The 26,584-nt window shown below is 41.8% G+C and overlaps 2 protein-coding genes across 3 annotated transcripts in view; one reads left to right on the top strand and one right to left on the bottom strand.

Moving 5' to 3' along the window:
- The window catches only part of ncln (nicalin), a 28,947-nt gene extending 23,784 nt beyond the window's left edge, over nucleotides 1-5,163 (bottom strand). Inside the window, exon 1 of the mRNA XM_067968432.1 lies at nucleotides 4,807-5,163. Coding sequence (XP_067824533.1) covers nucleotides 4,807-4,981 — 175 coding nt within the window. The 5' untranslated portion in view covers nucleotides 4,982-5,163. The remainder of the gene's footprint in view (nucleotides 1-4,806) is intronic.
- A 589-nt stretch (nucleotides 5,164-5,752) lies between these two features.
- The window catches only part of haus8 (HAUS augmin like complex subunit 8), a 43,528-nt gene continuing 22,696 nt past the window's right edge, over nucleotides 5,753-26,584 (top strand). For both annotated transcript variants that reach the window (XM_067968431.1, XM_067968430.1), the window contains exons 1-6: nucleotides 5,753-5,804; nucleotides 9,215-9,402; nucleotides 14,542-14,572; nucleotides 15,966-16,159; nucleotides 19,182-19,212; nucleotides 26,379-26,416. In XM_067968431.1, coding sequence (XP_067824532.1) covers nucleotides 5,776-5,804; nucleotides 9,215-9,402; nucleotides 14,542-14,572; nucleotides 15,966-16,159; nucleotides 19,182-19,212; nucleotides 26,379-26,416 — 511 coding nt within the window. In that variant the 5' untranslated portion in view covers nucleotides 5,753-5,775. The remainder of the gene's footprint in view (nucleotides 5,805-9,214; nucleotides 9,403-14,541; nucleotides 14,573-15,965; nucleotides 16,160-19,181; nucleotides 19,213-26,378; nucleotides 26,417-26,584) is intronic.

Here is a 26,584-nt window from a genome sequence, read left to right as displayed (position 1 = left end):
ATGGTTCTGGAGGAGTCTGTCAAGTGGATGCCGGGCATTTCCTACAGGCAGAAAAAAAATAAACTGAGACACCAATAATTCCAACCAAAGGGTTCAATGTGACGATGGAGCATTTCACTTGATTTACGAAAGACAGGACCAACAAAACAGAACTTCACTGATATTCCATTTATAATACAGAACCTGGGTTTCTTGCTGTTGAATCTACCACGGACAGATTTTGCAACAACAGATGACTGAATCCCACTCGTGCATGTTGATGTGGGGTTTGATAGCACAGTGGTTACGGTACAGGATTGGCAATCAACCAGAGGTTGAGAATTCCAATTCTGCTATGGCAAATTGTTAAATTAGCACCAGAAAAAAAAATGACTACGAAAGCTGCCAGAATGTTTCAAAAACCCCACTGCTTCACTAATGTCCTTCAGGGAAGGTGAATATGCCACCTCTACCTGGTCTGGGCTATACATCTATGTGGGCTGTGTGGTTGACTCAATGCTTAATTATTTTGGAAGGCAAACAACTCAAGGTTTAAAAACAAGGGCCCACCTCTCAGGACAACTAGGGATGGGCAATAAATGCAGCTTTGCCAGGGTCATCCACATCCTGAGAATATAAAGAGATAATTTAAAATTGCATTTATCCTCCAAGTTAGGGTCAAGCCCATGCATGCCAGGAATGCTACAACTGCATCGCTGACCTGAATGGACAGGCTGAGAGGTCAATCTGCCAATGGCTAGACTCAAACCCAACTCAAGTGGTGCCAACAGCAGCTGCTTAACTTCACTGGCACTGGTAGGACCAAGTGAAAACCTCACAAGGTGCGTTCTTGTGCCATCAATGGCTGTGGGATTATTATGCAGCCCTGTTGGAGGCAACCCGGCAAAGTAAACAGTTTGATTCCCATCTCACGTAGGCAAGCTGTGAATGCAGACGGAGAGGAGCACAGTGGAAAGTCCACAGGGACGAAAGGCGAAATGGAGCAGTGCTGCAAATGCCCCCTCCCCATAGATATCAGCACTGCTGCTTTAAGACACCACCTGAGCTTCTTGCTAATATTAGTCTTACAATTACACCCAAATACCATAGTTCCGCACAACATTAGACTCTTAGCTTTCTGTCCTGAACTGTGAATTGAACAAACGTCTTGTTAATAGGTTAGTGAATAACTGCAGAAAAATTTCATTTGATAATCTACACTATTTAACTTAAATTGCCAAATTTAATTCTCAGCAAAACCACTAACATTTTTAAAAAAACTACGCAGTATTATATAATCAACAATTTACTCTGCACACATCTCAGTCCCATGACCGTATTAGGTGAGGTGGGAGAAACCACCTATCCCCCAGAAATGCCGCTCAAAGCAGATCCTCAGTCAAGTATTTGAGCTGTTTCCACTGCCTCCCTCCTTCACAGGCAATCACGTGAAAACCTGGAGACAGATAAAACTGGTGGAGTCAGCGATTCAAACACGTTCGGTCAGAAGTCCAATATTCTAGCTTGGTGTTTGCTGCCACTGCAACATCACTTGAAACAGACCCAGTGGGTTTTCTAGTCTGTGGGTTATTAATTTGAAGCTCTCTCTGTGGATAGGAGCCATGTCTATACTGGTTATGTATACAAACTAAGTATATGCTGCCTGGGACCTTCTGAACTTTTAACAGCAACAAGCAATATCATTAACTTGAGCACTCTAATTGTAGCCCGTACAATGAGTGAATACTATTACAGCAGTCGCTCTCCCGACAGCGATATGATATCCCTTTCAACCATGCTGCAAACCAAGCTGTGTCCTTCCACACGCTCGGCCAGTTGAGAATGCGATTTAAACCCAGTTTTGGAAGTGGAACATTCTACCACTGTATTCAGTGGGCCAACTCTTGTCCACCCTCAGTGTATTGTGGATAAATATGAAATATCATTACCATACCGCATAATTCTACACGCAAAATGGTTTGTTTAGACTGAAATTTGACTCAGGGTTCCTTTGGGTGGGAATGGAACACAATATTTGGAATCACCTAGTCAACATGAACAATAGATATCACGGCTAGGGTTTCCATCTGTCCAGTCTTCCAACAGTTTTGGATATGTGGAGATTTCTAAAATTGTAATCCAATGGTCTGATTATTTTGGCCACTTACTTCTGTGCCTTGTGACAAGGAGACATTAATTATTGAAGGTATTAAGATGGCTAATTAGTTTTAACTTGTTGCTGCTAATAAATTAGCTCAAACTTGAACTCAAACTAAGATCCCTCTCTTGCACTGTACAGTTCTGGATTTGGCAAAAGGTGGAGAACCTTAATCACAGTGCCCACCCATCTAGTCACTAGGTCTATTTAGCATATTGTTGTCAATGTTAAAAAAGGAATAAAAATAAATTACACAAACTATTACACTTTCTGTATAACACTCAGTTCATCACCTGAAATTGTTCACTCCACCAGTAACAGATGTATAACCAATACTTCACCCTAATGTTAAACAAATCAAAAAACCTCTCTCCAGTCACAATCAATGTTTGTGAAGGACAAAATCTAATAACGCTTAATTTATGCAAGTGTCGTCTCAGATCGAACTTTCAGTGCTGTACACTATAGATTACTTCTGAACTGCAGTGACAGTTATGTAAGCAAATGCAGCAGCCATTCTGTGCTAGTATTGTCCCAGTAACAAGCAATGAGATAAATGAATCCCACTTGTATTTTCACTCTGGTGGTGCTGGTTGAGAAAGGAATGCAGCCAGGACACTGGGAAAACTCCCTGCTCTTCTTCAAATAGTGCCATGGGATTTTTAACATACAGCTGAACCAGTCGAACAAGCAGATCACACCTCGGTTTACATCTTGGCCTGGAATTTCTTCTGTGGGCGCAACCCGGGATTTAGACCTGAAAACATGCCTATTCTGCCAACATCAACTGCCACTCCAAATTCCTGCAAATCTTATTAGAATGCACCCGAGTATAAAATAAGCGTAAACAATCAGGGCCCAAGCAAAGTGTCAAACTTGCACTATATATTTTTTCTTGAAAATTGAAGTTTCAATTCATTTCACCATCATTCATACTCATTAGGCACAGCATGTTTAAAAACCTGCAATTGGGGAAGTGTTTCAATTTTTAATGTGACTTATAGGAATGTCATAAAAATGCATTCTAAGAAACACAAAAAATTGTAATAAAACATCAGAAAATGACTGGTTCCTGCTGCATCACAGTCCATTGACAGTCATGCCTTCAGCTCTTGGCCTTAGACTCTGGAATTCCCTCCCTAAACCTCTCCACCTCACTTCCTCTCTCTCCTCCTTTAAGACACTCCTTAAAACCTATCCCTGACCCAACCCTGTCCTAATATATCCATGTGTGAATTAATGTCAAATTTTGTCTGATAATGCTCGTTCGAAGACCCTTGGGATGTTTTACTAAGCTAAAGGCGCTATATAAATGCAAGTTATTGCACCTGAAAATCAGGTCATAATCTGAAGCCCCTCTGTGAGCAAACACAATTTTTAAGAAACTCACCTATACAGATTTGTAACTTGGAAGCAGGGCCAGTATTATGGGTGAAGATGCGTTCATGCGCAGTGATCAACAGACAATCATAAAAGATCGAGATTTAGGCATATTGTACTTACGCGTGTAACTCATTTACGCTCAAAACTCCTCAAACTTCTAGGCCCTGTAAGTGATTTGTGCTCTGATTGCTTGTGTACATGGACTCAAATACAGAAGAGATTCCAGGCCACTATCTTTAGGATGGCATTTCCAACAATGCAGCCAGCATTCCCTCAGTACTGCATTGGAGAGTTCTATGAGATTTTGGGTTCAAACCCTGACTTGGAGCCTGAATCCACTTTCTCATGACAGCTATAAGTGTTACCAACTGAACTGACACCTAAAATTGCACTGTTAGGTGCATTTTACAGTGTAAGTTGGCACAGAAAACATCACATTGGCACCATTACTAAAATGGCAAGAGTGGTACGACTGGCCCCAGTGCCATTGACTTAGGGAGTTGGAAAGAAAACGCCATCAGCCAGGGTTTCTGCTCCAGTTTACTTGCTCCTACTGGCAAGAGCATCTGTGTGGACATCCAGGACTACGTGCTCAGGGACGCACTGAAGCCGGGTGCGGCCGCCGCAAAGGCTCTGTGGGGAAAGGCAACCACTTAGAGCCTTTCCGCCATTGTATACCGAGGGGCTGCAATCAGGGAAACCCTCCCCGTCAGAATGTAAAATTCAAATTGCTGTAATGTACCCGTAATCAATAATCTGTATTGAGTATAATTCAATGAGACACCCCAGAGTGTCATAAACTGTAATTATGTACAATGTGTTCATTGAACTGTACCTGATGTAACCTGCAAATTGTATAATCTGTATTGTGTACGTTTGGAGTGTGATATGACAACTGAATTGTATGTTTTGCAACAAATTTTATGAATGAAGTATATTTTTAGAAAAAAAAAATCAGGTGAGGACAGAACGATGCTCAGCTGCGATGCCCTCTACAGTCAAATAGCTCGTCAACAACCCCCCCCCCCCCCCTCCCCCGGTCTAAGTTGACATTAGAAAAATGTCCACTTGGGGAAGGTGTTGGAATCATACACCACAACGCCTTTAGGAGAAAACTGGCCAGCCCGCCACCTCCGTCCTGTGACTTTCAGGGTTCCCGAATAGCTCTTGGAAGTTTCTGGCACAAAATCCGGGTGGCGGTAGAGAGGGAGGAGGAGGGGGGTCACTTCACTGTCGAATAAACTTCTACCTTTAAATGTAAAGGGTGGCAGGGGTGAGGTACTCACCATAGGCCTGTCCCTGCAGGTCATACTGTTGCATCCTGTACACTGTGAACTCGTGGGCCGCCTCTATGGGAAGCGGGGAGACCAGGATCAACACCGCGGGGATGAAGACTATGAAAGTCAGCGGGAAAGAGCCCTTGAACATGTTGTCAAACACTTCACTCGCTTCCTCGAACATTCTGGATTCTTCTTTTTCCGACAAGACTCTCTTTTTCTGATATAATTAATATTTTTTTTAAAAAAAAACTATCACTGTTTTATAGAAAATAAAATCTCGGGTCTTTGGCTGAGCCGCCGCCGTCGCCTTCTCCACACTCACGCTCCTCTCCCTCACACACACACACACTACCACTGATCATCAGGGGTCCTTCAGGCATTTACACAAACATCCCAAATCCCCGTGGGGGCCTAATGATGTCCCGCCCCCTTTACTCCCTACTGATTGGCTGATCGCCAGCTATATTAGCATAATTAGCACCCATTTTGGATTTTGTATGGTTCGTCTCCTTGTCAATCATCCAACACTCCCTCCCCGGCCACTTCTCCTTGAATGGTCATGCATTTTTAAAATTTTCTTGCCCTATGTTTGTGAGGAAAGCATCCAGGTTTTCAGTGAAAAATAAATACACGGTTAAAACTGCAAATTTTAACCATTGGATTTACAGCTTGGAATTTAGTGTACGGATTAGCCGTCAAAGTGGCAGATACGCATGCGTACAAAGCCGCCCTCGGTTGAAATGATTGGCGTCGAAGGTGCCCAATCAGAAAATGGAACCGCGCATGACGAAACGGGGACAATGGACCAATCATCGTTTGGTGCGACCGGGGCTATAGTTTTTCCATGATTGGCGTGGATATTAACCAATGACAGATTGACGTCGGGATCACACACTTGGGGCAAAAGACCAATGGCTGCAGTGCGGGGCGGGATTTCCTGGTTTTAAGAGGAAAGCGGCAGTTTTTGAGCTAAAGATGGCGGCGCGGGGCCGCAGGAGCGTTTTGTGAGTAGAAAAAAATAGTTAATTATTGACTTTTGGCTCCTTGGTGTACAGGATATCCCTAGAGCGGATAAACACTTAAAACAGACGAATGTTGATCTTAAAGTTTAATATTGGCTGGAGTTTGGATTTAAATATTCAGGTAGTTCTGTCAATTAAAGAGGGCCCGTTACCAGGGTTACCAGATGTTGGTCGGTCTGGATTTGGTTAAGGGATGGGGTCATGGCTTGACATATTTCTATTGCACAGTGGGTAGAGGAGTGAACTTATGGTGTCTGGTTTATGCTTTAGAAACTTCAAGGGCTCCAAAACTGAGTTCACTTCAAACCCAGGCAAGATGGCCTATAGGGGTAGGATCATTTTTTTTTTATTCCTTCATGGGATTTATTGCCCACTCCTAATTGCCCTTGAGAAGGTGGTGGTGAACCGCTGCAGTCCGTGTGGTGAGGGTTCTCCCACAGTGCTGTTGGGAAGGGAGTTCCAGGATTTTGACCCAGTGATGATGAAGGAACGACGATATATTTCCAAGTCAGAATGGTGTGCGACTTGGAGGGGAACGTGTAGGTGGTGTTGTTTCCATGCGTCTGCTGCCTCTGGCCTATTTGGCGGTAAAGGTCGCAGGTTTGGCAGGTGTGGTCAAAGAAGCCTTGGTGATTTGCTGCAGTACCTCTTGTAGATGGTACACGGTGTGCCAGTGGTGGAGGGAGTGAATGTTTAAGGTGGTGGATGGAGTGCCGTTCAGCCTTATGAGTTCCTGTATTTGCTTTGTTTCTTGGGTTAGTTGAAAGGCTTAATGAGTGGGTGCCTTTGTTTATCGAATGACCAGTTAGAGATGTGCAAAAATTCTGAAGGATTTTGATAAGGTAAATAAGGGGGAAACTATTTCCCCTGATTAATGAATTAGTAATTAGAGGCCATATATTTAAAATCACTAAAAGAACAAAGGGGAAAGATAGTTTTTTGTATTGCACAGGGTCGTTAGGATGTCAAATTTTCTAAGAGAAATTTAAAACTATGCAGGGGATGGGATTAAATCTGGGCAAGGTGGCACAGGTGCCTTCTATCCTGCAATCAATGTCACGATTAAGCCCACTGGCAAGTGAACTGTCTGGTCTAAAGCTGGAGAGGTGACTGTAGCTGTCAGAGGGATTGGGCTGCTGTATTTAGACAATTAGCAGGGCTACTGGTTCTGGTGTGATCAGATTCATTGTGAAATTCTAGCATTTTATTGTTTTGAAGATTTCATTTGTAATTCTGCCCATTTTTTTCTGTGTAAACCAGTGACCTTGGTAATAAGCTAGTGGAGAAAAACAGCTCAGGAGCCTGTTGGATGTGTATTCCATGATTGAAAGATGCTGCATTACTTAAATGCTGAAATCAGTTGAGTTTTGTTTACTCACTGGTTGTGTGTGTTTGGGGAAGGGGAGAGATTGGCACTTTGGATTGTGTGCAGCTGCTGGTGCCCATGGAGCTGTACCCCGACTGGATGTATCTCACCTTTTGGGAACATTGTTCACCTGACGAAGGGGGAAGCCTCCGAAAGCTTGTGAATTTAAAATAAAATTGCTGGACTATAACTTGGTGTTGTAAAATTGTTTACAATTGTCAACCCCAGTCCATCACCGGCATCTCCACATCATGACCTTTTGGGAAAGGAGGGATAAGTTGATGAATGAAGTTATGGAGTTGCAAATGTTGTGTGCCTGTTTTCATATGCAATACAATTTATATAGCTGTAGAGTTTTTGCAGTGAAATGCATTTTCTTACTGAATGCAAACCACTCATTAGTAGTAAAGAATTCAGTAACAGTATTACAATGTTGGCGGGGCATATGTATGGAATAGTCCCTGCTTGAAAAATACAATGTGCAAGGTTGAAGCTAAGATGGTGTGACTCCGCACATGAAGACCTAGCATTCTGGAGCATTGGCTGTTGCTGTATTTTTTTTTAAAAATGAACGAAATATGTCTCCCACCAGTATTGTGACCTTGGAACCACGCTATCTTTTTGGACTAAGTTCAATCTAGTAACATGACCATGACTGACCGAAAGCATTCTTTTGGTACTACTACACAATTCTCACATTTTGAGATTGTTGGTTGCTAAACATCCCTTTTACAACAGTGAAAGTTGAGTTGAATCTTGCTCTGTTGCACTTGAAGTGTGAAAACATGCTTATTAAGTTACTTTTTTTGTGCAACAGGGTTTAAAAATTTCAGAAATATCCACGAGTATATATAGATATATTTTTGTATCTTTTTTAAATGGTTGCACTTCAATTTTTTTTAAAGTACAGTGGCTGAAATTCCTTCAGCTCTGTGGCAACTGCGCGGGGTTTGTGCTGAAGCTGTGAATTCATGGTGCTACTTGCTGTACGTCTTTTTGCCACTAGAGGAAGTCATAGCATTTATATAGTTCAGTATGGGCCTCTAGTGGCCGAAAAAGGCGTTGAGATAGGCCGCCCATCCTCTCACCTGTTGTCAAAATTCCTTGGTTTTGCCACGGAACTTGAATTTCTGCTGTTAAATTTGCCAAAAGAATGTAACCTGCCACACGCTCCCAGAGTTACAAATAGTGAATCTTAAGTCTATATGGAAAGTGAAAATTAGTTTAATATCTTAGCAAATAACAGGCTGAAAGCAGGCTGTGCAGTTGAGATGATACTGTTTTAATGGCCGGAGGGCTGTACCTTGTGGTCAATTAAGGCACAGCCACAGGGAACCATGTCCAAGACTTAATTCTTCAAGAATGCTCGTCGTTTGAGCCAATAGTAAATGTTTTAAAATGAACGCATAAAAGGCTTCCTTCTGTGCTGTAACCATTCAATGATTCTATGAAAAGGGGATGTGGAGTCTTTTCAACTCAATGTTTCTTTAGCTTCTTTCCATGGTTAGCCTCATTGCTCAGTAACACCTCAAGTAGTTTTAAGGGGTCTTCTGCAGGCCAAAAGTCAGTTATTTGTTATGCCCACGGAATGCTAATTGGCTGGAGGAATCTCCATGAAGTATGCCTGTTGCGAGTTCTCTACAATTTTGTCTACATTCTAATTGGAAGTTGCATTTTTATTTTTAAGCCTGCCTGCACTGAGTTGTGGTGTTTACTGCTAACTAATTGGTGTAGGCTTTAGAAAAGCTGCTGCCAGTGTTTATGTATGCTGAGTAACTGCAGTACTCAGCGGTGGTTGGTTAAATACTTTAGGGGGAGTGAAGTTGTGCTTTTGCACAGAGTGGACTTCTCTCCCACGCCTCCCTCCCCCACCACCAAAAAAAAATTAATGTCTCCTTTTAAATAGAGCAGCTAGGGTTGCTGCTTGTATTACCCTAGACTAAGATCGTGCAAAACCGTCACCGTGAAATCTATCTTGCTTGACTTTTGTGATTGTTTGTTTTTGTTTTTTAAATTTTTTAAAAAGGGGCTCTAAAAGATCAGCAAACCTGACTACCAGTAAACAGTTGAGGCCTGAGACTGAACCGAAGTCGGCTTACACTAAGTCAACACAATCTTCTCAACAGAAACCCGTGCAGGTTGCATCAAAGCAATTGCCCAACAAGCCTACTACACCTAATCTTAAGCGGAGAGATTCGTTTGGGCAGTGTAAACGTAAGTAACTGCGTGCTTCCTCGCTTGAGTTGGTGACTTGTGCTGTGATGAAGTTCCTTGAGTCCTGGCAGCCCTCTGGTACATATCCCAAGTGGCTACTGTTCATGTGTGACTATTACTTGGCTTTTTGACAGTGGAGGACATTGCAGCTGAGTGCTATCCTGTCCTCGCCCAATGCTCATTTGTAATCTCCCACACATTTACTTTCCATCAGGAGCCCTGGCTGAATCTTTTGCCATCCTAGCCCAGGGGTGCTGTGGCTATTGTACTGAATGAGAACGTCTCGTCAGCACAGGCCAGGGATTGAAGCTGCGATCTTCCTAATCTCTATGGCTCAGGACCACATTGAGCAGGGCGCATGCTTATTTTTTGCCCTTTGGGATCAAATTAGCTGCTTCTCAGGCAACCACTTAACAGGCAGGGAAGGTGGAAGCCAGTGGAATGTGTCCCCTGCACCAACTCATGAATGGAATGAATGTGTTCTGAGCTCCAAAGGAACTGTCAAATACTAACTTCTCAAGAAATGTATTTCTCTTTGTTTATATGTTTTTTTTAAAAAACTGATCGCAGCAATGTAGCTGCTCTCCATTCATTCAGGCCATTCCTTTGCTGCACCACAGTTTGAAAATCAGTGAGCTTGCCGATCTCTGGTAAGGCAGTAGTTGGATGTTAGTGGACCTCTCCACCCCTGGGCTAGGAAGGAAGGAAGAAAAAAATGATCAACCAGGGTTCCTACTCCTGATTTGCCGGTTAATGATAATCATAGCTTGATCAAACTTTCCTTCTAGCCTCATGTATGAAGATTAGCCACACGGAAGAGGTACCGCTGAGCCGCCTGGAACTGTAAGCAAGCACTAGCACCTTCAGGGAACAATATTGAAATTAGAAATTTTTAATCTTTCAATGGAGATGGGAACTGAGACATGTATTCTATGAATGAATAAACTTTTATTGTTGAATGTCTCCATCTCATTAAGTTATCTTTAAGCAATCGTTCCAATATGCGCACTTCAATTGCTGCCGACTATTGAACTGTAACTATGACTAGTAGGTTCAATAAAGTTGTAAATCTGCACCAACAGTCCTGATTTACAACTTCAGCAACCTACGTGTACCAGCATCAAAGGGTCGTTCAGCTGATAACAAGGCAGAGATAAAAAGCTGCTGACTCCAGGGAAATGTCACTCACGTTTTAATATTGGATGGTAGAACAGTGCTCTCAGCACCTAGTATCCTGACTGACTACACAAAAAAGACAGGAGAATTTCATCTGGGGTGACAAGGGGCAGACATATCCAGCTCATGATGTAATGTGTGCTCCAACAATGCAGCTTCAGTAATGGGTGAAGACAAATAAAAGTCTAGGGGGAAATTTTATTGAGACCACTTTATATTGAAAATATATATTTGGATTAGGGACCAAAAATGAGCCCTACTCATGGAGGCAGAGGGCATGGCCGAGGTACTAAATGAGTACAATGCATCTGTCTTTACCAAGGAAGAAGATGCTGCCAAAGTCACCAGTAAAAGAGGAGATAGTTGGGATACTGGATGGGCTAAAAATCGATAGAGGTGGTACCAGAAAGGTTGGCTGTACTTAAAGTAGATAATTCACCAGGTCCGGATGGGATGCATCCTAGGTTGCTGAGAGAAGTACAGGTGGAAATTGTGGAGGTACTGGCCATAATCTTGCAATCATCCTTAGATGAGGTGGGGGGGGTGGGCGGTGGTGCCGCCAGAGGACTGGAGAATTGCAAATGTTACACCCTTGTTCAAAAAAAGGTGCAAGGATAAACCCAGCAAATGCAGGCCAGTCAGTTAAACCTCGGTGGTGGGGAAGCTTTTAGAAGCAATAATCCGGGACAAAGTTAAGTCACTTGGACGAGTGTGGATTAATTAAGGCAAATCATGTTTAACTAACTTGATTGAGTTTTCTGATGAGGTAACAGAGAGGGTTGATGAGGGCAATGTGGTTGATGTGGTGTATATGGACTTCCAAAAGGTGTTTGATAAAGTGCCACATAATAGGCTTGTCAGCAAAGTTGAAGCCCATGAAATAAAAGGGACAGTGGCAGCATAGATACCAAGTTGGCTAAGAGACAGGAAACAGAGTAGTGAACGGTTATTTTTCGGACTGGAGGAAGGTATACAGTGGCGTTCCCCAGGGGTTGGTACTAGAACCACTACTTTTCTTGATACATGTTAATGACATGTTCTTGGGTGTACAGGGCACAATTTCAAAATTTGCAGATGACACAAAAGTTGGAAGTGTAGTGAACAGCGAGGAGGATAGTGATAGACTTCAAGAGGACATAGACAGGCTGGTGGAACGGGTGGACACGTGGCAGATGAAATTTAATACAGAGAAATGCGAAGTGATACGTTTTGGTAGGAAGAATGAGGAGAGGCAATATAAACTAAATGGTACAATTCTAAAGTGGGTGCAGGATCAAAGAGACCCAGGGGTATATGTGCACAGGTTGTTGAAGGTGGCAGGGCAGGTTGAGAAAACGGTTTAAATAATCATACAGGATCCTGGGCTTTATAAATAAAAAAGCAAGGAGGTTATGATGAACCTTTTCTAAAACACTTGTTGGGCCATAACTGGAGTATTGTGTCCAGTTCTGGGCACCACACTTTAAGAAGGATGTGAAGGCCTTGGAGAGGGTGCAGAAAAGATTTACTAGAACGATTTCAGGGATGAGATACTTCTGATACATGGATAGACTGGAGAAGCTGGGGTTGTTCTCCTTAGAGCAGAGAAGGTTATAAGGAGATTTGATAGAGGCGTATAAAATCATGAGGGGTCTAGACAAAGTAGATAGAGAGAAACTCTACCCATTGGCGGAAGGGTCAAGAACCAGAGGACTCGGATTTAAGGTGATTGGCAAAAGAACCAAAGGCGACATGAGGAAAAACTTTTTTACGCAGCAAGTGGTTATGATCTGGAATGTACTGCCTGAAAGGGTGGTGGAGGCAGATTCAATTGTGGCTCTCAAAAGGGAATTGGGTAAGTACTTGAAGGGGAAAAAATCTGCAGAGCTACAGGGAAAGGGCGGGGGAATGGGACTAACTGGATTGCTCTTGCAGAGAGCTAGCACGTACTTGATGGGCTGAATGGCCTCCTGTGTTGTATCCATTCTATGATTCCATCTATTTTCTTTAAATATCTAATGTTTACCGTGCCAGGTCCAGGAGCATCCCAGTTTTAAAAAATGTTGTTCTTCCACTGTCAACCACAAAGTGTGGAACTGGAATCGGCCAGGCAGAGGTGGCAGGTTCTCTTCTGCAAACATCATTAGTGAGCCAGTGAGTTTTTACGACCACTTTCGTGGGAATTGAACTCGGGACCTCTTTGTTCCTAATCTAGTACTGTAACCACTCGGCTACCGTATGTGCTTCATTGCTATATTGGAAGCATATGGGTGCCCTGAATTTGAACCAGCCTGCAAACCAATTCCAAGCTGGAGCTACCTGATTTGAGGAAAACTGGCTGGGTATTCTGTATTCACTGGAAGTGTACCAGTGCTCCGTGATATCAGAGTGATGTAGCGATTGAGTCGGAGATCTACCTGGGTCTTGGTGTGAAGTAAACATTTGACAATTTTATGATGATATTTCTTAATTTTTAATCATTCTAGACTTTCCTTGTCTTTTTAAATCTGTATTTCTTCATCTCCATCCAAGGAATTAAGTGTCAGAGATCAAAACCAGGGGAGCAAATTGCAACAGCACAAGGTATATAAAACTCTGCTGTGATATTCAGTGCTGAAGTTGTACAGCATAAACATTTAGGGATGGGAAAAGGCCAGTAGGCCCAATAACTAGCCCCATTATTTTAAATTGACTCCACATTGCTGCCTTTTTACCAAATCCCTTCTCTCTACAGCAACTTGTCCAATTATTCTTTGAACCAGCCTGCTTCATTGGCCTTCCATGTATCTTATTTCCCAGGTTTTTTAAGCTTTCAGTGGAAAAACTTCTGGGTGAGCTCCATTTCTACTCTTAACTTCTTTTGGTAGTTGAGCCCCTTTCTGTAGTTTTTACATTGGTGTAGAAAGCTGAGTTGAAGATGCAAACATATCTTGTTTTGGTACAAACAAGGTGCTTTGGATTAACTGCTAATAATTCTCAGGTTGCTGGGTCCCTAATCTTTGAAAGATTTGTAACCCATCTATAACTTGTCACACCTTTGCTTTGTTGAGAGAATGGACTGTGGCATGGTGTAGGCCATCCTCATACAGTGAAGTTAAGGAGCTTCGAGCATATGGTCAACATAATTCCTGCAACAGATTGTAACAACAGATGCCTGCGTGATGTAAGACTTTAATTTGGTTAAGATGACAATGTAAACTGCCAGAATTCTTTATAAAGCCCCTGAAATACTGCCTCGGCATTTCGTAGCATAGTGGGTGTCTGAGTGTGTCAATAAACTATACGGGATAATCTCTGGATTAATAAGGCAGACAAAGTTCACGTCCTCTCGTTCGCCCTCTCCTCCCAGCCCAAGTTCCTGTTTTCATGTCACTGAATTACTGTAAGGCAGAACAATAGCCACAATTGCTGCAAAAATATCTGGAAATGCATAGCTGGACAGTCAGCACCTGAGAAGAAAAATGGCTTAATTTTTTGGTGGAACTCTACATCAGAACTGATTACCTCGAGTTATAAGATAGAATGCTCAGTACCTCAGCAGTGTCTTAGCTTTCAGTTAACACATTCCTGTCCTGAGTGCTGATGCATTCTGCTCCCACAACAACTCATTCAGCAAGCTACAGGCTCACTCCCTTATCTCAGTTTTTTGCTTACTGTTTAAACTCCAGCCTAGTTGTTGTGTTGTATATGAAATAAATTAATTGTCTTCAAACATTATATGACTTAAAATTTGCTCTCTGCTTCTGACATTAACTAATCCCATCTGCTATAGCATACTAACACTGACAATTTTTCAGTATTGTATGTACTGTATAACTCTCCAATACTTGTTACTTTGCTGTGAAAATGTCTAGTTATCGATCCAGTTCTCTGTTTTTGTTGGATCTGTTTTTATTTTTAAATTGTTTGATATCATTATGCCTTTTGAAAAAATAATCTAATCTGGAATGAACCAGTGTAATTGTGTTGATCTTTAAATTGTAGCTTTAAACGAAGATTCAAACGGATCAAGCAAGTGAGTATTACAGTCCCATTGTTTCTCTTTTATTGAATACACACACATATAGTATGACAAAGTAATTCTTTAACCTGTATTGTATTGCAAATGATCTTGGCCCTGTAATGTAGAAAGACAGAGCTGCCACTGTTGAGGAATAAAAGGTAGAAGGGATAAAATTAGTGAAAGTTCTGTCACCGATCTCTTGCTTTATAGTCTGATTTCTAATGCATTTGACTCAGTGATTTCACAGTGTGTGGGTTTCAACCAAATGCAGGAGTATGAAACTTTTGTACATGGCCATGTGAAATATGCCATATAGTATATATGTGGACTTTGGGTTATTCTAGAGAGTGCACTCAAATTCGAATACTGGGAGCAGTAGTGTTGGTTACGTGATTGGGAACAGTATGAGGCAGTGAATTCAGTGCATCACAAAGCATATTTCACAATACTGATTATTGCAATGGCTTCGTTGGAATTTTTCCAGTGTATTGGTAAATAAACCTGATGTCATTACTGCATGATTTTATTGCAGTATTAAATATGTTTGTACAGTACAAAAATCGTTGTCACAGAATTGTTCACTTCCGTTCCATTAGATCCAAGTAGAAATACCCAAATCCAGCCAACTTGGACCTTTTACCATATGTTGCTTTGATGACCACTTGGCTTTTAAAATTATACTTTCAAAAGCTATTTGTGACATTGAGAACAAAACTGCTGGGGTGTGGGGCTTGGTTGAGTGCCACCAAACGTTGCAAGTTCAAAAATACTATCTCTTTTAAAAGTATAAAGGCTGATTTCTGTTAACTGAGATTCAGGCTGATTTGTAGATAAATAATTTTGCATCTCAGGGATGTTAAATTAAGGATATTGCTAGGTTTTCCTGATTTCAGGTATGAGGTTCAATCCCTAGTCACTACTCAGTTTTATTCAACCTTGACTTGGGGAAGGAGGGGATTCATCAGGGCTTCATAATTGGCTTCAGTGTTTCTGGGTTAGACAGGGAAAATCATCTAGGATTTCCACTCTTGATAGCTGTCCATCACAGTCTCCCCTTGCTGGATGTGCATGTCTCAACATCAGGTGAGGATAGGATTGAACTTAGCTGCGATGCAACTTGTGGTAGAGCAGCTTGCCAGTCACCTTCTATATTTGTATGTAAAATAGTCTCTTGGCAGAGGTTCTGGAAGGTAAGCAATGGTGTGGAACAGTACTGCAAGAGTGTTCTGGAGAGAAGGAGGAAACTTTATGGGGAAAGGAGAAAGGAAAGAAAAATAATGTTGCTTCAGGTACAACTGCTTCCAATCTTGTCACCTATTAGACCTGTGGGATACTTAAATTATCTGATACAAGAAAGGTTTGGCAGCCTTCCACTGAATTCCATGGATTTTTTTTTTCTTTCCAGCTTGCTTAAGAGTTCGAAAAGTGTGCCAGATCTGAGTGAATCAAGATATTTATCCATCACAAATCAACCACCCTCGTCTGCAGTACTTTGTCGAACACCCACTCCAGTAACGCAAAGAGTGAGCCAGGGTGGCATATTCCAACGAGCTACACCAAAACCACATGCTGTTTCTCAAAATGTGTCTCACAAGAAGTGTAAGTGTTACAATTCAAGGTACTACCCAATCTCTTCTCTTGTGCAACCTGCAGAAGTCAGCTTCCATAGCTAAGTCTGTGCTTCTGATGAACATGAATGTTGATCTTGTGTGTGAGGTATCTGAGTAGTGAAGCTCCAGGGCACGCATTGTGGTTTGCATCATAAATAATGGAGCCTGTCCACTGTGTGCTTCAGACTTCTGAGTGGAAAACATCATGCTGACAGCAATTTAGCCTGAGCTACACAGTCTAAAGTTTATTTATTATAAAGTAAAGCTATACAGAAGCAAGAATTAATTAATTTTTTTTAAAAAGCAATGCTGTCCTTTAATGTCAACTGTGGCTCAGTGGTAGGACTCACCTCTAAGTCAGGAGGTCACTGGTTCAAGCCCCATTCCAGAGACTCTAGCACATAATCTAATGCAGTTCTGAGGGATCCCTCAACCAACATGACTGAAATAAATTATCTGCTTATTGTATTGCATTGCTACTGTGTGCAAATCAGCTACCGCATTTCCAAAAGTACTTTGTTGGCTTTGAGACATCCTTAGGGTGTGAAAGGTGCTATATAAATGTAAGTTCATCAGTTTAAGAACATAAGAAATAGGAGCAGGAGTCGGCCAATCGGCCCCTCGAGCCTGCTCCGCCATTCAATAAGATCATGGCTGATCTGAGCCTAACCTCAAATCTAAATTCATGTCCAATTTCCTGCCCGCTCCCTGTAACCCCTAATTCCCTTTACTTCTAGGAAACTGTCTCTGTTTTAAATTTATTTAATGATGTAGCTTCCACAGCTTCCTGGGGTAGCAAATTCCACAGACCTACCACCCTCTGAGTGAAGAAGTTTCTCCTCATCTCAGTTTTGAAAGAGCAGCCCCTTATTCTAAGATTATGCCCCCTAGTTCTAGTTTCACCCATCCTTGGGAACATCCTTACTGCATCCACCCGATCAAGCCCCTTCACAATCTTATATGTTTCAATAAGATCGCCTCTCATTCTTCTGAACTCCAATGAGTAGAGTCCCAATCTACTCAACCTCTCCTCATATGTCTGCCCCCTCATCCCCGGGATTAACCGAGTGAACCTTCTTTGTACTGCCTCGAGAGCAAGTATGTCTTTTCTTAAGTATGGACACCAAAACTGTATGCAGTATTCCAGGTGCGGTCTCACTAATACCTTATATAACTGCAGCAATACCTCCCTGTTTTTATATTCTATCCCCCTAGCAATAAAAGCCAACATTCCGTTGGCCTTCTTGATCACCTGCTGCACCTGCATACTAACCTTTTGATTTTCTTGCACTAGGACCCCCAGATCCCTTTGTACTGCAGTACTTTCCAGTTTCTCGCCATTGAGATAATAACTTGCTCTCCGATTTTTCCTGCCAAAGTGCATAACCTCACATTTTCCAACATTGTATTGCATCTGCCAAATCTCCGCCCACTCACCCAGCCTGTCTATATCCCCTTGTAGGTTTTTTATGTCCTCCTCACTCTCTACTTTCCCTCCCATCTTTGTATCATCTGCAAACTTTGATATATTACACTTGGTCCCCTCCTCCAAATCGTTAATATAGATTGTAAAGAGTTGGGGACCCAGCACCGACCCCTGCGGAACACCACTGGCTACTGGTTGCCAGTCCGAGAATGTACCATTTATCCCAACTCTCTGCTTCCTGTTAGATAACCAATCCTCCACCCATGCCAGAATATTACCCCTTCTTGCAATTACTTTTAAAATAACCTTTTGAGGTGCTTTTTATAGTCCTTTTACAGCAGGTCCATGCTGCCTTGTTGCTTCATTCAGCCAGGAAAGGTCCCAACACTTAGATATTTCTCCTTCAATGTTTGAAGTAATGTGCCAACGGCCCAAAGCAGTGAGAATTGCCTGTTCCCCTCTCTATGCTTTTTAATGTAATTCTTACTATAATGTGGCTAAATATGTAATGTCTTCAAAAAAAATAGTATCTACTTGCTGTTGGGCTTTGTCATAATTATAGTACAATTACTAGTATGGTCATTGCTTCTTTGACCTATGCTGTTATTTCTCCAAATACTGGATGCTGTGTTGTTAACATTGGATCGCCATGTACTGATGAATAGAATACTAGGGTCTGGTGTTTAGTCATGCACACGCACACACCTCTCTACTCATAGAATCATGATGCATTGTATTGTCTCCTACTTGAACGCATAAAGCTTTATCACCAGTGCATGTTTCCATCCTTGCTACTCCTGGATTGAAATCAAGAAACTTAGCTTTGTTTTGCAGTTCCGAAAACGTTTTGCTAGTGATTGGTAGTTCTGTGGTTGGTATAGTTTTGCTTATAGTACTGGACTAGCAATCCAGAAATTGAGTAAAAACCCTATAATGGAAAGTGCCTCCAGTACCACATCATTGGTGCTCTCTGATCTGGCCTAGCCAGTTGCAAAGACAATCTTTTTTTATCAGCAAGAAGCACCACTACCATCACCATCTTCTGACGGTGGTAGGGATGGGCAATAAACGTGGTCTTGCCAGTGTTGCCTACACCCTGAGAACAAATATATTGAGTTATCAGAAGCCATTGTGGGGGAGGGGGATTCAGGAAGGGGTGGGGGGGCTGGGGTTGGTAGAAGAAAAGACTACATGACTTCCAGATGCCATGACATAATCTCACACAGCAAAGTTATTCATCAATTCAAAGCAGTTCAGAACTGTTCCTTTTTGTATAGCATTTCTCGTCTGAATCTTGTTGATCCTTTCAGATAAGATGGTGCTGGAACTATTAAAGTTTGCTTTATAGGTTGCAGTTTGAGGCAGGTTTTCATGATGTGAAACACTGGTGCAATGCAGTGGTTTGTTTTTAAAGCAACTGAGTGTCAAAATTGCACGTATGACTGTTCCATTAGTCTGATCAGTACATCAGATTTTACAGGAGATATTGGTGTAATCTTGGCTCTATTTAGAGCCTGCTATTTTCCTTTCTTATCGGTGGGCAGGAGGAGTGCAGTATATTAATGTATTCCTTTCTTATTTACAGTATATAGAGAAGAAAATGAAGGATCAGGCCTGTAAGTATTGAAAGTGTTTGTTTGGTTTTTCTGTCGGTGCTACCTGTTTGTTACTAAATTGGATGTTGAGTCAGTGGTTACGAATGTTCCTTGGATGCATGAGGCGTTTGCTTCGTGAAACCAGCTGTATCAACTTTATATCATTAAAATTACAGACGATATGGACAGGTTTCCTCACGAGTTGACACAATTAGCACTTGCACAAACTAATGTTCGAAATGTAATGCAAGAGGACGCAAAGTAATTTGCAGATATGAGGAGGTGCTTTTTACGAATGTTTGGAAAGGAAGGGGGATGTAAAGAAAATGCTGCTACTGGAATTTAGCCCTCTCCCCAGAACTGATGGGCTCTTTGCGATGCTCAAAGACCCAATTGATAAAGACAGTATGCTGATGTGGAGCAAAGCAACATTTGTAACTGTTCCATTACTTTTACGTATGGAAAAGAAACCCTGAAATTCCCGGCGCTTGATTTTTTTTTTGGCACGTCGACTGTCAGCGGTTTAATCGGCAATATACTCCTCTGCAAACTATTTTTGAATTTTCAATTGGCTGTGTGTTCTGCTGTTCCTGCAGTTCTCTGAATCCACAGCTAAGATGACAGTCTTACTGGCATACTTTATGAGGCTTCTGTAAGTAAGAAAAACAATTTCATAAATCAGTCTTTCAAATGATGCTAAATTTTGCCCTTATCAAGCAAAGAGTTGATCGTTACTTGGGGAGGGGACTTTCCATTTTTGTATCCAGCACTAGCAATCCAAAGTAGTATGTAGCAATGCTTGGATATTTTCGTACAGTTTTTTTTCCTCCCACCCCACCTTGACAATGTATCAGTAAGTCATTTCTATTTCCAATAATGGCTAACCTTGTGATCGCTCAAGAATAATGTTCCTTCCCTTTCTTCTTTCCTCCCCACCCCTCCCGGCAATAAACATGAACAGTTTTGCCTGTCGGCTTTTTGTTCCCTGCAAACCAATTTGTGGCTGGTTGAGTTAATTAGTACCATTAAAATTTTTTTTAAAAAGAGGCATTATCCCATCCAGTCCTCAGCTGGCTCCATATCCCAGAGGTAAAGGGAGCATATCATACCATGCTGTACCATTTTGTCCTTCTTGAGAAAGAAGAGACTGTTGCCTCAGAGTTGATTTTTTTATTTCAGATTTCCAGCATTGATGGGAATGTAGCAACAGGAGTAGGCCATTCAGCCTCTTGAGCTTGTTGCCATTCTATTGGATCATGCCTGATCTCTATCTTAACTCCATTTTACCTATCTTTTCTCCTTATCCCTTGATACCCTTACCAGAGTTCTAGATTTCCACTATCTGCTACCCTTTGTGAGAAAATGCCTCCTGATTTCACTCCTAACTGGCCTAGCTCTAATTTTAAGATTATGCCCCTTGTTTTGGATTCCCCCACCAGAGGAAACAGTTTCTCTGCATCTATACTATCAAATCCCTTCATCATTTAAACACCTTGATTAGATCACTCCTCAACCGTCTAAACTCAAGGGAATACAAACCAAGTTTATGCAACCTGTTCTCAATTTAACCTTTTAAGCACGGGTAATTTCTGGTGAACGTGCACTGTGTCCCTCCAAGTCCAACTTATCTTTCTTGAGGTGCGGTGCCCAAAACTGAACACAATACTCCATCAGACCATAAAAGATAGGAGCAGGAGTAGGCCATTCGGCCCCTCGAGCCTGCTCCGCCATTCAATGAGATCATGGCTGATCTGATTTTTACCTCAACTCCACTTTCCTGCCTTTTCCCCTTTTCCTTTGACTCCCCTGCTGATCAAAAATTTATCTAACTCAGCCTTGAATGTATTCAATGACTCAGCCTCCACAACTTTTTGGGATAAAGAATTCCAAAGATTCACGACCCTCTGGGAGAAGAAATTCCTCCTCATTTCCATCTTAAACGGGCGACCCCTTATTCTGTGACTATGCCTCCTAGTTTTAGATTGCCCCAGGAGGGGTAACATCCTCTCAGCATCTACCTTATCGAGTCCCCTCAGAATCTTGTATGTTTCAATAAGGTCTCCTCTCATTCTTCTAAACTCCAATGAGTATAGACCCAACCTGTTCAATCTTTCTTCAAAAGACAACCCTTCCATACCCGGAATCAACCTAGTGAATCTTCTCTGAACTGCCTCCAATGCAAGTATGTCCTTCCTTAAATAAGGGCGCCAGAACTGTACGCAGTATTCCAGGTGTGGTCTCACCAGCACCCTGTACAGTTGTAGCATGACTTCCCTGCTTTTATACTCCATCCCCCTAGAAATAAAGGCCAATGTTCCATTTGCCTTACGGATTACCTGCTGCATCTGTATGTTGACTTTTTGTGTTTCATGTACGAGGACACCCAGATCCCTCTGCAGCATTTTGTAGTATTTCTCCATTCAAATAATATTTTGCTTTATTTTTTCTCCCAAAGTGGATGACTTCACATTTTCCCACATTATATTCCATCTGCCAAATTTTTGCCCATTCACTTAACCTGTCAATATCCCTTTGCAGACACTTTGTGTCCTCATCGCAACTTGCTTTCCCACCTGTCTTTGTATCATCAGCAAATTTGGCCACAAGACCCTCTGTTCCTTCATCCAAGTCATTGGTAAATATTGTAAATAGTTGAGGCCCCAGCATTGAGCCCTGCGGCACCCCACTAGTTACAGATTGCCATTTTGAAAATGACCCTTTTATCCCGACTCTTTGTTTTCTGTTAGTTAGCCAATCCTCTATCCATGCCAGTATATTACCCCCAACACCATGAGCTCTTATCTTATGCAGTAATCTTTTATGTGGCACCTTATCGAATGCCTTTTGGCAATCCAAATATACTGCATCCATTGGTTCCCCTTTATCCACCCTGCTCGTTACTTCCTCAAAGAACTCTAATAAATTTGTCAGACATGATTTCCCCTTCGTAAAACCATGTTGACTCTCTTTGATTGTATTATGAGTCTCCAAATGCCCTGCTACTACTTCCTTAATAATGGATTCTAGCATTTTCCCAATGACCGATGTTAGGCTAACTGGTCTATAGTTACCTGCTTTCTGTCTCGCTCCCTTCTTGAATAGGGGTGTTACGTTTGCGGTTTTCCAATCCGCTAGGTCCTTTCCAAAATCGAGTGAATTCTGGAAGATTACAACCAATGCATCCACTATCTCTGTAGCCACTTCCTTTAAGACCCTCTGATGCAAGCCATCAGGTCCAGGGGACTTGTCAGCCTTTAGACCCATTAGTTTACCTAGTACTTTTTCTCTATTGATGGTGATTGTTTTTAGTTCCTCCCTCCCCTTTGCCCCTTGATTTTCTACTATTATTGGTATGTTATTAGTGTCTTCTACTGTGAAGACAGATATAAAATATCTGTTCAATTCCTGTGCCATTTCCTTGTTTTCCATTATTATTTCCCCAGTCTCATCCTCTCAGGGACCAATGTTTACTACCCTCTGTCAGTTTTTATATTCCTTGCTAGTTTACTCTCATAATTTATTTTCTCCCTCTTTTTATTTTTCTTTTAGTCATCCTTTGGTTTTTAAAGTTTTCCCAATCTTCGGGCTTACCAGTAATCTTTGCCATGTTGTATGCTTTTTCTTTTAACCTGATACCATCCTTGACTTCCTTAGTTAGCCATGGTTGGTTCACCCTTTTTGTGGAGTCTTTCCTCCTCACAGGGATATATTTTTGTTGCGAGTCATAAAATATCTTTTTAAATGTTTGCCACTGCTTATCCACCATCATACCATCTAATCTGTTTACCCAGCCCACTTTAGCCAATTCTGCCCTCATTCCTTTATAATTGCCCTTATTTAAGTTTAATACAGTAGTTTCAGACCCAAGATCCTCGCTCTCAAACTGGATGTGAAATTCTATCATGTTATCATCACTGCTTCCCAAGGGATCCTTTTACTTTGAGATCATTAATTAATCCTGTTTTGTTACCCATTACCAGATCCAAAGTGGCCTGTTCCCTGGTTGGTTCCCTGACAGATGGGGTCTGACCAAGGCTCTGTACAACTGAAGCATCACTTCCCCATTTTAGCATTCCAACCCCTTTTTGAGATAAAGGTCACCATTCCAATAGCCTTTTTGATTGCTTTTGGTACCGGTGGTGCCCTAGTGATTTGTGGACATGAATACTTATAGAATCATAGAAGTTACAACATGGAAACAGGCCCTTCGGCCCAACATGTCCATGTCGCCCAGTTTGTACCACTAAGCTAGTCCCAATTGCCTGCACTTGGCCCATATCCCTCTATACCCATCTTACCCATGTTAACTGTCCAAATGCTTTTTAAAAGACAAAATTGTACCCGCCTCTACTACTGCCTCTGGCAGCTCATTCCAGACACTCATCACCCTTTGAGTGAAAAAATTGCCCATCTGGACCCTTTTGTATCTCTCCCCTCTCACCTTAAATCTATGTCCCCTTGTTATAGACTCCCCTACCTTTGGGAAAAGATTTTGACTATCTACCTTATCTATGCCCCTCATTATTTTATAGACTTCTATAAGATCACCCCTTAACCTCCTACTCTCCAGGGAAAAAAGTCCCAGTCTGTCTAACCTCTCCCTATAAGTCAAACCATCAAGTCCCGGTAGCATCCTAGTAAATTTTTTCTGCACTCTTTTTCTAGTTTAATAATATCCTTTCTATAATAGGGTGACCAGAACTGTACACAGTATTCAAAGTGTGGCCTTACTAATGTCCTGTACAACTTCAACAAGACATCCCAACTCCTGTATTCAATGTTCTGACCAATGAAACCAAGCATGCCGAATGCCTTCTTCACCACCCTATCCACCTGTGACTCCACTTTCAAGGAGCTATGAACCTGTACTCCTAGATCTCTTTGTTCTATAACTCTCCCCAACGCCCTACCATTAACGGAATAGGTCCTGGCCCGATTCGATCTCCCAAAATGCATCACCTCACATTTATCTAAATTAAACTCCATCTGCCATTAATCGGCCCACTGGCCCAATTTATCAAGGTCCCGTTGCAATCCTAGATAACCTTCTTCACTGTCCACAATGCCACCAATCTTGGTGTCATCTGCAAACTTACTAACCATGCCTCCTAAATTCTCATCCAAATCATTAATATAAATAACAAATAACAGCGGACCCAGCACCGATCCCTGAGGCACACCGCTGGACACAGGCCTCCAGTTTGAAAAACAACCCTCTACAACCACCCTCTGTCTTCTGTCGTCAAGCCAATTTTGTATCCAATTGGCTACCTCACCTTGGATCCCGTGAGATTTAACCTTGTGTAACAACCTACCATGCGGTACCTTGTCAAATGCTTTGCTGAAGTCCATGTAGACCACGTCTACTGCACAGCCCTCATCTATCTTCTTGGTTACCCCTTCAAAAAACTCAATCAAATTTGTGAGACATGATTTTCCTCTCTCAAAACCATGCTGACTGTTCCTAATCAGTCCCTGCCTCTCCAAATGCCTGTCGATCCTGTCTCTCAGAATACCCTCTAACAACTTACCCACTACAGATGTCAGGCTCACCGGTCTGTAGTTCCCAGGCTTTTCCCTGCCGCCCTTCTTAAACAAAGGCACAACATTTGCTACCTTCCAATCTTCAGGCACCTCACCTGTAGCTGTCGATGATTCAAATATCTCTGCTAGGGGACCCGCAATTTCCTCCCTAACCTCCCATAACGTCCTGGGATACATTTCATCAGGTCCCGGAGATTCATCTACCTTGATGCGCGTTAAGACTTCCAGCACCTCCCTCTCTGTAATATGTACAGTCCTCAAGACATCACTATTTATTTCCCCAAGTTCCCTAACATCCATACCTTTCTCAACCGTAAATACCGATGTGAAATATTCATTTAGGATCTCACCCATCTCTTGTGGTTCCGCACATAGATGACCTTGTTGATCCTTAAGAGGCCCTACTCTCTCCCTAGTTACTCTTTTGCCCTTTATGTATTTGTAGAAGCTCTTTGGATTCTCCTTTGCCTTATCTGCCAAAGCAATCTCATGTCCCCTTTTTGCCCTCCTGATTTCTCTCTTAACTCTACTCCGGCAATCTCTACACTCATCAAGTAGAGAGCAAATCCCTTTGTTTCTCCACAGCATTTTTGTTTCCTTTATTATTGTCCAAAGTAAGGGATGTTTGTGTTTTCATTATGCACTCTGAAATAAAGTACAGCACAGTTAAATGCAGAGTATAGCTCCCTCTTCTCTGTCCCAAAAATGTGCCCCAAATTGGAAGAGCATCCCTACTGCAGCTGCCTAGCATTTTTCTATTTTCCATACCAGCCTTGCTGTGGCAACTCTTTCCCAGTTAGTACCAAATTCTGCTTCGTGTCTGGTCAGGCCTCAATTTAAGCCAGAGCCTTTGTTGCTGTACCTTTTGCTGACTTTGACGATAGTTATTTGGTGTGCATCTCTTCCATGTTTTTCTGGCTTTAAAGCTTTTTTTTTAAAAAACAAACTTTGTGGTTGAAGTCAAGATGTCTGAGATATACATACCAGATGCAGGTTTCAAGGTTTCAGATCATGACCAGGTTTCACATTGTATTTACCTGTGATCTCCATGACATAAGCAATACTGTTTTAATGCATTTAAATTTTTATATAAAAAGTATATTTGAAATAAAGACAAAAGTGCTGAGTTTTGATGAAAGGTTAATGTTTAAAGTGCTTCTTTCATATGTTGACTGATGTGCTGTCAAGGTGGTGCCACTGAATGTATTTAAATATTGGTGTCAATATGCCATAGGACAAATTTGTACTTAAGCCAATGTTATGCCAATTTTTTTTTTCTTGTGTTGCTTTAAATTCATCAGCACATTGTTTCCAGGAATGCCACTACCAGTCAACCACCAGCACATCGTCCTCTTCACCCTGTGCTATGCAGCTCAAAAAACTCTCCAGGTGCAACCCAAGTTTGGAAAGACAAAATCTGTAATTCTATTGCTGGGTGTTTGTCACAGCTTTGGTGGACATAGTATTATTTCACATACATACCATGACACTTTACTGAAATTGTAGTGACAGCATTGTGTGCATTTCCAGACTTTAAAAATATTTAAGTTCTACATTTTATCTTTTTTATTTTGAAAGAATTCTTCTGCTTTTTCCAGGAGTCATCACTTCAGGCTTTGATAGCTTAACTTTATTTTTTCCAGAATGCCCTCAATGGAGGAATATATCAGAAAGTCAAAAGGTAAGAGAAAGTTGTTGTGATAAACCTGTAGGTAAGTTCTTAGACCATCTCTAAAAATGTTGTAAAATATCCATTAACAACTTAAATAGACTTTTCCATGTTTCCTGAGTTTTGGCTATTGCAGCCAGATGGAGCAGATTGGTGAATTTATGGAAGGCTGAAATCTGC

The sequence above is a fragment of the Heptranchias perlo genome, chromosome 29, assembly GCF_035084215.1.
Source record: "Heptranchias perlo isolate sHepPer1 chromosome 29, sHepPer1.hap1, whole genome shotgun sequence".
Classification (NCBI taxonomy): Eukaryota; Metazoa; Chordata; class Chondrichthyes; order Hexanchiformes; family Hexanchidae; genus Heptranchias; species Heptranchias perlo.
The sequence above is the reverse complement of the archived record's forward strand: the minus strand, read 5'-3'. Positions and strand labels throughout refer to the sequence as shown.